The 9957-nt window shown below is 39.8% G+C and overlaps 1 protein-coding gene across 11 annotated transcripts in view; it reads left to right on the top strand.

The window, feature by feature from the left end:
- Positions 1-9957, top strand: part of CALD1 (caldesmon 1) — a 203249-nt gene extending 193292 nt beyond the window's left edge. For 9 of the 11 annotated variants that reach the window (XM_009332855.1, XM_009332856.1, XM_009332862.1 and 6 more), the window contains 7 exons: positions 543-586; positions 680-758; positions 3022-3159; positions 4151-4246; positions 6320-6403; positions 6732-6765; positions 8276-9957. In XM_009332855.1, the coding sequence (XP_009331130.1) occupies positions 543-586; positions 680-758; positions 3022-3159; positions 4151-4246; positions 6320-6403; positions 6732-6765; positions 8276-8307 (507 nt within the window). In that variant the 3' untranslated portion in view covers positions 8308-9957. The remainder of the gene's footprint in view (positions 1-542; positions 587-679; positions 759-3021; positions 3160-4150; positions 4247-6319; positions 6404-6731; positions 6766-8275) is intronic. The other 2 variants (XM_009332863.1, XM_009332858.1) reach the window with 1 other exon arrangement.

Genomic DNA, 9957 nt, shown 5'->3' with positions numbered 1-9957 from the left:
CATGAGCAGAGTACAGTCTGATTGGTTTTTTGGAGCTCAAATTAAATTGTCAGTGTCCTGCAAAAACATGCATGAGATTGGGTATGTGGCTGAGCTCCAAACCTGGCCTAGTCTGATGTCTCAACTCAGAAGAACTTTATTAAATTTGCTGTCTGTCTCAAGAGATACATACTTGCTCTTATGCGGGAGATATGAGGAAATTTGACATAGATTTTGTGAATATCAACCCCTTTCATAAGGTAAACTTCTTCTCTTTTCTCCTTTCTATATTGGTGGTTTATCCTTTTGTTACAAATGAGGCACTGAAGAAATATGCAGGATGTGAACATTAATGCAGAAAATATATCCACCCTTATGAATCTGTAGCATAATAGGTTCCTAACTATAAAACCTCTGTGTGTGTCTGTCTGTGGTGATTTCTGTTGGAATGCATCTCTTTCAGATTGACCTTTTGACATTTAAAATGACATTTTAGCCTGGCCTTGTACAGACTGCCTTTTCATTAACTTTAAACTTATAGCTCTTGTTTCTCTCTTTTCTAGATAGAGGAGCGAGCAGAATTTTTGAACAAATCCGCTCAGAAGAGGTAAAGCAATAAAACAGTAGGTTCAGTCAAAAGACCAGTGTTTAATTGGAGGGAATAAAAATTTCTTTCTCTCTTTTTTTCTACTTTCTACAGTGGTATGAAACCCACCCACACGACAGCAGTTGTCTCAAAGATTGACAGTAGACTTGAGCAATACACTAGTGCAATTGAGGTAAGTTAATTCCAGGTCACAATGGCTCTAGTTACTAATGGCTTTTGGGACTTTAATAAGCCTATGTTTTACTGCTCAAGAATTGCAGGGATTTTTGGTCACAAACGCTTTTTTAATGTGACTTCAAGAGCAAAATGCTTGAGGCACACCTATAACCACCATATAGGTATATATCTAAAGAAAACCTCAGATTTGTGTCTTCCCTTTCATGTTACAATTTACTCTGTCTGCTTTGTAAGCTTGGAGTAGCTCTTGAAGGACTCAGTCAGCATCTCTTGAGTGACAGTCGCATCCTCTTCTTGGCTGATGAGAGTACTATCAGCAGAGAGCTGATAGTCATCCTGAGCAAAGCTGACTTAGCAGCTTATTTACGAGAGCAAGGAACGGGGCCTGTGCTGCTGGCTGCCACTTCAGAGTGAAATTCCTTGGCAAAGAAAGACACTTTAGTGAACTAGGAAGTTAAGCAGTGACAAAGGAAAAACGGAATCAAAATAAAATGCAGAATTTGACGTCAGGTGATTTTGACAAGTAGTGGCTAATAACGTGCCTTGAAGCCAGAATTGAGGGCTTTTTCTTTTTATAGTCCAAGTCAAAATAGGTGTTTGGGTTTTTTGTTTTGGTTTGTTTTGGTTTTAGCTGTTTTTATAAATCAGTGAGTACAGGCAATGTGAAAGCTACTGGTTAATATAACAGGCCAGCTGGACTGGGTTGGAAGGTGTCATGGGAATAAAATAGTATAAAAAAGGATATTATCTTGATAGCTGTGATTAAGGTCCAGCACTACTTCATTCCCTGCTGGATTTTTTTTCTCCTCTTGTTCACATAAGTGTCTAAGCATGGTATTCCATTAAGGTATTAATTGGTTAGGCTTTATTATCCTTGAACCTAAAAGAAACTTTAGTAACTAAAGATCAATTAACAAAGGCTTTTTTCTGTGACTGCTGTCCATTTAACTTTTCTGCTAGGAAGCCTATCAGTGCCAGAGAGTTTTATACTGTGTATCAGTTCCCAATGAAAAAAAGCACATGCATGACAGTGCTGAAGGCTCAGGCTTGCCTCCAGCACCTCTGTCAAGCTGAAGGTAGCTCAAACCCCTCCATTAGTGATGAATGTCAGCATGGCACCCAGTAGTTCCCATATCATTGAAGTAGGAGTGTACAGCTTCTGCCCTCCTACTTCACTCTGTGCCTTTTCTGGATAAGACATGACCACCCTAGGGCGACCAAAGGTTTTAACTCGGCACCGTGGTTTGATGTTAAACTTATTAAAGAGAGTGGACGGTTTGGAGCTACAGATCCATCTGTCATAAGAAATTTATGTAATAGTGAAGTCAGGGTTTGTCAACTCATAAACACTGGACCAGCCCACCCACCAGCTTATGTTAGGTTCTCCAGTATTTTCGGTAGGGGTGTGCTAAGGTCCTGAGTCTTTATGCTCCATTTAGATATTAAAAAGCATAGCTCTACGGCAAGGGGCAGGCAGTGCAGCTTCACAGCTATATACAGCTCCCATCTGACCTGAAATTATTCCTTTGCTGAGTTTCTGATTTTTCCAAAAGTTGCTAAATCTGGCTTGCTTTGCAACTAGAGAGGCAAAGCCTCAGCTCATACAGGTTCTTATTCTCCTCAAATCTGTGTTATGTAAAATGCACAAGAATTTTGAACAGAAGGAAGAGGAGGAGTTTGGTCCAGTGTTTTTGGTAACCATGCAAAAGAGACACTGCCAAAAAAAACCCCAATCCCCCAACCCCCCACTCTTTAAAAAACCACCTCATTCCAAATATACTGTAATTGCTGAAGTCTACCCCTAGAATCCCAAGTTGTGAGGTTGTCTGGGACAGATGGAACAGAGTCTGATTCTGAATGACAGAGCAGCCTTTCTCCCCTGCCTCTGCATAAGGATTTCTTTAGCTGTGTCCCTGAAAGAGCCATGCTTACAGGATGCAGGTGCTGAAACTTGGAAGAGGACAAATGAAAGCCTTGGAGCAGTTGTGTGCAGAGCTGTGGTTTGCCATGAGCTTTAGAAATGCAAAAATCTAAGTGATTGCAGTTTTCGTAGCCGGTCGTGTCAAGGGTGCAACTGCAAGTCAAAATGGGGAGAGTCTCAGTGGCATCTCTTGAGCTGGGTACTCCTTTCCGTCTTTGCATGATCATCGCTAGAACCACTTACAGCTGCTGCATTCCCCAGCACTGTCCCAGAGTCAAACCACCCCGCGACTCCAGCTCTTAATGCCAAACACCAACTGGCCTCAATTCTTCTGTAGGGCACAAAGGCTGCAAGACCAGCTAAGCCAGCAGCCTCCGACCTTCCTGTTCCAGCTGAGGGTGTCCGTAATATCAAGAGCATGTGGGAGAAAGGGAATGTTTTTTCATCACCCTCTGGGACAGGAACACCAAATAAGGTATGTGTTTAATTTTACATAGTGATTATGAAGAATTATGTTACGGACCTGACCTTGCTATTCATGTTCCTATGAGTAAGCCTGGCTGCTCCTGTTGACATCACTGGTGAATAATATCCCAACAGATCCTGAGGTCCTCAGAAACCCACAAAATTGTGTGGCTGCAATATCGAGTATAACGGAAGAATTTAGTGACATACTGAGCTAAGTTATGAGACATTCCAGAGCCACATCAGATATCTTAGACAAATATATCTGGGTAGTTCAAGCGGAGTACAAAGAAATTCTTTGTGTTGGGAAAGATTCTTTTGAGGGGCAGAGGAGGATTAAATAGGCAAGATAATGATGATGTTTTATAGATAATGCATAGAAGCATTTGTTGAGACCTTTATCTTTTCTATGTAAATCCTTAAGGCAACATTTCCTTTCTATAAATTGCTGTGAGTTGATGAGCATTCATCATAGCTAAAAAACTGAGCCATGGATTGAAGGGGATTATTAGAGATGGCCATGAAATTTCAGTAATTTGTTCTAACCTTTTAAAGATTTATTTTAATGATTTAAATTTTAGGCCACTTAACTCCTCTCTTATGTGCTTTTTTGAAAAATTTTAGTTTAACAAAACAAAAATGTAGACTTAGACTGGTGTCTCTTCTTCTTTTAGGCTAAAGATTTTTTTCTCCTTGGAGTTTGGGGTTATGACAGAAACAGCAGGTGTACATCTAACAATTATTCCTGGGTTAGCACTAAAGTGGAAATTATTTTGTCAGCCCACATTTATCGTTATTGAAAAATAGAGGGTAGTAGTACTGTGTTCATACTTGTTCATAGGGACAATAATTTCAGAGCACACAGGATAACTCTTAGCTAGCCACAGTCTCAGTGAGGACCTCTATATTAAACTCAGCTTGGCTTTGTTTTTAAATCTAAACCGTGGAAAACAGCAAAAGCTATTCTGAAAGTCTTCTGATTAGATTTTATTATTTTGCAGGAAACTGCTGGACTGAAGGTTGGTGTCTCCAGTCGTATCAACGAGTGGTTAACCAAGACCCCAGAGAGCAACAAATCACCTGCTCCAAAACCTTCTGTAAGTAAACCTGCAACAGCCATCTCTTCAGTAGGTGGGTTCTCTCCTGCAGCAGAGGCGGTGACAGTGCTTCCTCAACCAGTTGATGGTCTTTAGAGGAACCTTGCTGCATGTCCTCTCTTGGAAACTCACAGAGGCCCTCTGGCTGCTGCCTCCTGGGTAGTCAGAAAAGGGGGGGTTGAAACAGAGCAGTTCTCACCTTAAAGCTTAGGGGTGCTCTAAAAAGACAGTGCTCAGGGGAACACTTCTCTGGTAGAGGAGGACATTAATTTACCACCTGTGAGAGGCCTACCATTATTTTAGAACTTACCAGCTGTAGACCTTGGATGAAACACTTATGCTTTGGCCCTTGCCCTGTAAAAGTATGTTTTTAAAAACAACTGAAATACTTCAATCCTTTAAGAGCCTAAATGTCATTTCTAATGAAGGCGCTTTAGCATGCCCATTACTTCAGCAAGAATCAGAGCAGAAAGTGCTATCAAAGTTATAAGCTGGAAGTGTGGGAAGCAGCAGCGTGGATGTGGGAAGGAGCAGAAACAGGTAATTGTGGGATGGGGAAAGGTAGGGATGAGGAACTGGAGCTGTAGGTGTCCGTACTGGAGAATGGCAGGGCATCACTTGTGGTGTTAATGATTCGACTTTGGGATTTTATTAAAGCACTGGTTTCTTCCCATATCCTTGTGTAGCATTTTTCTGCCACTCCACTTTCCCTTTATAAAAGGTGCAGCCTGACAAATGCTTTCTCAATTCACACTGCTGTTTGTTCCAAAGAGGACCTTGAAATTTGCAGCGTTGTCCCTAATTTCAGTATTTACTGGTAGCTACACGGAGATTGTGTCCTTATGGACATGAATATGAAAACAAAAGAAGTCATTGTGGTCGCTGTATTTAATCACAACCACTAAAAACCAGCACAGAATCTGCCTCCAGATTTTCCTCTCTTTCTTTTAAGTTGCATCTTTTAGATAATGTAAAACTAACCTCTTGTTTTCCCCTCAGCCAACTGTTTCTATCTATGTCTTCATTTCCCTCTTTCTCAATAGATTGTTCTTTCTTCTCTCAATACCTCTGCTTGAAGGAACCTGCCCTCCTATTCTTCTTCTTTGGGGGTCTGTTTGCTAAGGTGGTCAGGTAAACCTGTTTATAACTGACTATGAAGAATGATATACATCTGTAATGTGTGATTTTTACTTTTTTTTTACCAGGGTAAATCAAAGGGAAACCTAGAATTTCTTAGTTAGCAAATAACTTCCTACCCCCATCACATTCCACCAAAATAATTGTTTGAAGCTTTTGTGACCATTGAGATTCTTGTGGGTTTTGGAACAACATTCAATTAAAAGTAGAGGGAGCAAGGTCTCAACTAGTTTCATGGTGAACCTAAATCACAGATCCCAAATGATTTCAGGATTATGGAAGCGGTTTTGTGATAATGTCCACTGCAAGTACTTTTGTGATAAGGTCCACTGCAACTTTGCTGTTTTCTTCCTTCCTCTGTTACTGTTGACATTTTTGAAATACAGAATTGGCTTAGTCTTAACCATCAGCAACCCTCTTTGGCTGTAAATTATGATCAATTCTAGAGCCTCTCTGTTGGGTGCAAATACTTCTTGCAGAAATCACATTTCCATTCACCACTGGGCATTTTTCTATCCCAAGTTAGAAATTCTCATGTGTAGAAAACTACCTACCTATGGATGGCAAGAACAAGATTCTGGAAACCATGCAGGACTTGAACACTCTTTGAAAAGGAGAGTACTTATGTCCAAAATTGTTTCAGGAGTCTTTTGTTTGCCAGCCACAGAGGTAGATACCAATCCATCCATCTTTAAGCAGGTGCATTGCTACTAGCCTAGCATATGTCATCTTGATTTGTAACCCTGCTTTTCCCCAAGAAGCAGCTTGACATTTTTACTGAGTTTTGCTTAAAGTCTCCATATACACTCATTTTCAGAGAATATTATTATTTTTAATGACTTTACGTCACCTGTTTTTTTCTGTCAGGCTAGTGATTGGTACCTAAACCTGAACTAATGTTGGTTTCTGTTCTCTGACATTAATTTAAAAATACAGGATTTAAAACCAGGAGACGTATCCGGCAAACGTAATCTCTGGGAGAAGCAGTCAGTTGAAAAGCCATCTTCTTCTTCTTCTAAGGTAACACTTCACCGCATTGTTAAAAGGATAATATCTCTGTGGGAGGCTTTCTAGGGGGAAGGTGCTGTTTGCCTTCATATGATCAGTTAATTGAAATCAGGCCTCTACATGTTTTTTGTTACTTAACCTGCTTTTTTGTCTATAAAAGAGAGTACAATGAGGTACAGAAAGCCATGGGCAGCGTGTAACTTTTGTATTCCTATTTGGCAGAGCTGTGTTGTGCATGGAAATCTGTCCTTTGCATGGAGTTGATTTTTTTTTTCCTGTTATAAATAGCTATGTTTTCCCATATTCAACTTTAATAACAGGTTATTACTTCTTCAAACAGGTATCAGCTATGGGGAAAAAGTCAGAGACTAATGGTAAGTAATTCTAATAATACACCTGCATATTAAATAGAAACTTTGCCACATTTTCCTACAGGTACACCTGAGTTTTAAAATACTACAGCTGTTAATGTTGATGCGAAAAACCTCCCCTTTTTGCCTTTACCTTTCAAAACCTCCATTGCAATATCATCAAAACATGAACGTTTGAGAAATAAGCCTAAATCATCTTTCTAGGAGGACTGAGGACTAGCTGTGCTCCAGCCATGTTTGCAAAGCTTTGAGTGACATGCGTAGCATGTTTGCTGTAGCTGGAGAGTGTCATTAAACTGTGTGAAGTCCGAGGAACAGGATGGTCATTTAATTAATTACAGCAAATGCAAGGCATCTGGGAAAGGCTCTTTTAAAGGCTGCAGCAGCATTATTTGAGCAGAAATGGAAGATCTCAGTACTGCTCAGAACGAGCTCTGCATCTGATTTTAAACATTGCCACTGGGTAATGGTGAAGCCTGATGAAAATTCAGCAGTGTTGATTTTTAAAAATAATTCCTCTGGCTAGTTGAGTCTCGTGCTCCTGCATACTCAGACTGGAATGGAGTTCAAATGCACTCAGCAGCAGCCCTGCTTTTGCTGGAGCTGTGCATTGGTGTCTTCTCAAGGCAGAAAGAATCCTACTACTGTCATTTTGAAACTGCTAGTTTGGGAAACACAACCTAGTTGTACAGAAATAAATCTGGACCAGTGGGGAAGAATGGAAATTCACTGATCAATTTAATAGCTTTAAGATGTCTTGCAACATCCCTTGACTCTTCACTAGAAATGAAATGATCATATATAGAAAACCTTTTGGTTTCCTATACATTAGTATGTGCACATATTTTTCTTCACATTTGTATGTGAATCCAGAACTATGGTATGCCTGTGAACTTTTCTTATCTGTTTAGAGTCATGCAAAATGGAATCGTCTTCCTCCTCCTCTTATCCTTTTTCAAACCAAGCTGTTAGGAGAGGGGTTTTCAGGCTCGCTCAGCGTTAGTGCTGCTCTGCTCCCACAGAAGGTGTTAGTGGTTGCGCATCGTTGCTTACAGGAGCAGACCCTCGGACACCGCCGAGCCTCTCCTCTAAGGCTGAGTGAGATGAGGGCTTCAGCAGAGAGGTTGCAGGAGGAGGCTCTCAGGAGATGGCTTTCAGTTTTGCTGTGGACTCGGAGTGCGTGCACCAAGCACGGCAGCACAGCTTGCCTTAGCATGGCAGGCACCCATGTGTGGCCGGGAAGGGCGCCTCATGCAGCACCCCCCACATTTCTGGGTGGGAAGCTCCTGAGCTCTCCCTGAGCTGCTTCCCGGGGCTGTCGGAGGCGAGAGAGGTGAAATCCTGCTTGTCGTCTCGGGGTTGCTCAGAGGTGGTCTCCGCTACAAGAGCACAGCAGCATCCACCTTGTGTCCTGCCTTCTTACATGCTGTGTGTTAATCTAGAGCCATGCCTTCTCTATTTTAGAGATACGTTTGGGTTATTTCAAGCCATCTTTAATCTTTCTCTTTCTCAGCAGGTTTGAGACAATTTGAGAAAGAACCATAGAAGGCCGCTAAAGACGCTGGACCAATCTGTTGCGGGAAAAAAAAAAAAAAGGAAAAAGTGCTAAATTGTTCTTTTTATATTTATGTTTATTTACCAAAATGTCTTTTTGCATTATCCCAGTTAAAACCATGTATATTAGCACTGTATTTAATAATCAGTCTAGACATTCATCATAATAGTACTGCCTTTGCACAAGAGCCTTTATTCCTAAAGAAACCCATGCTGTGAAATATATAGACTCTCCTACTGATAGTCATAACTATGAATCTGAACAGTGATTTCAGCTGGCGTAAGAGGTCAACCCAAAATGCGTGTAAAGTGAAGTTGCTTAAGAAAGGTGTGCAGTAAACCTATAAAAACAATGGTTACTTTTGTAATACAGAAGTCTTTCTTTCTGCACTTTAGACTAAGGCATGGAAGAAATATCTTTAGTTGACAATGTAATATTTTCTGTAAGTTGCCCATGTCATGAGAAATACTGCATCAATAACGTGTTTTAATTTTTTTGTTTTATACTTTTTTAAGTATCAATTTTTCCATTCTAGTTTAAGTTAATACCTAAATTTGGATGATTATGTTAGCTGACAGCGGTACTGATATTTCTTTTTGTTGTTAGTGACTAGTAATTGAATGCAATTTAGAATATATACACACATAGCTTTAAAAAGTTTAGCCTAAAGGCACTATTAATGGTAGAATGCTTTAATACGTGCTAGAGTATTATATTTAGTAATAAACATACATAATTAGCCAATATCACAGCTTAAAAAAATAAAGACAAAATCACACACTTTTCTATAGTAAGATTTCATAATTGCCATTAGAGGTATGGTGAGATAAGTATTAAAAAATTTTAAATGTCAGTTGCCCAGTAATGGGTAATTAAAAAGAAAGTATAGTTTTTAAAAGAGGAAAAGGTAAGGGTATAGATGGTCAAAAATAGGTCACTTGTATAAAACATTGTAGTTTAATTTATATAAAACTACCATAATTAAAAAGAAAAAAAAAAACTAAACACAGTTGGAGCTTGTTTCAAATGACTGTACACTAAATCTTGCCATCCATCAGTGCCGTACACTAAGTCCACCTAAAATGAAGTAAACCTCTGTCTTTATAGTGCTTCTTTTTAACTCTCTCTCCTGAATATCTTATTTGCAGATGTTTTCATTTGTATATAGTAAACACATGGCTATAAGACGTCAGCTTGGTTTGAATTTACATGCCATACAGTTTAGCGTTTACATCCTACAGTGTATGGGTGGCATAAACTGAGCAACTGAAGTACCCCCTAAGCACGTTGTTAACAGCTTTGTTGCGCATCAGAACTACCAGGATCTCCCTTTTCACCACTTCTATCTCTTACAACATCTGACTTCTTCCTAAAGAAGAAAAATGTTATATTGCAACCCAAAGATGAGCTCCCCTGCTTGGCTGAAACATCTTGTTTACATATAGAGATGCACGTAGTTATCTGTAGGGGGTGAAACTGTGCCTGACATTGTCTGTGAGTTGTCATGTTTTTTCTTTGGGGGTTTTTGTAAACACTCCTCTGAGTCTTCCAAATACATCCGATAGCTGCAATAAAAATGATTTGTTCAAACAATGTATTCTGAAACTGCATCCACAATAAATGGAATATTTCCATCAGCA

This window comes from Pygoscelis adeliae, unplaced genomic scaffold (genome assembly GCF_000699105.1).
Source record: "Pygoscelis adeliae isolate BGI_AS28 unplaced genomic scaffold, ASM69910v1 Scaffold38, whole genome shotgun sequence".
NCBI lineage: Eukaryota > Metazoa > Chordata > Aves > Sphenisciformes > Spheniscidae > Pygoscelis > Pygoscelis adeliae.
The sequence above is the reverse complement of the archived record's forward strand: the minus strand, read 5'-3'. Positions and strand labels throughout refer to the sequence as shown.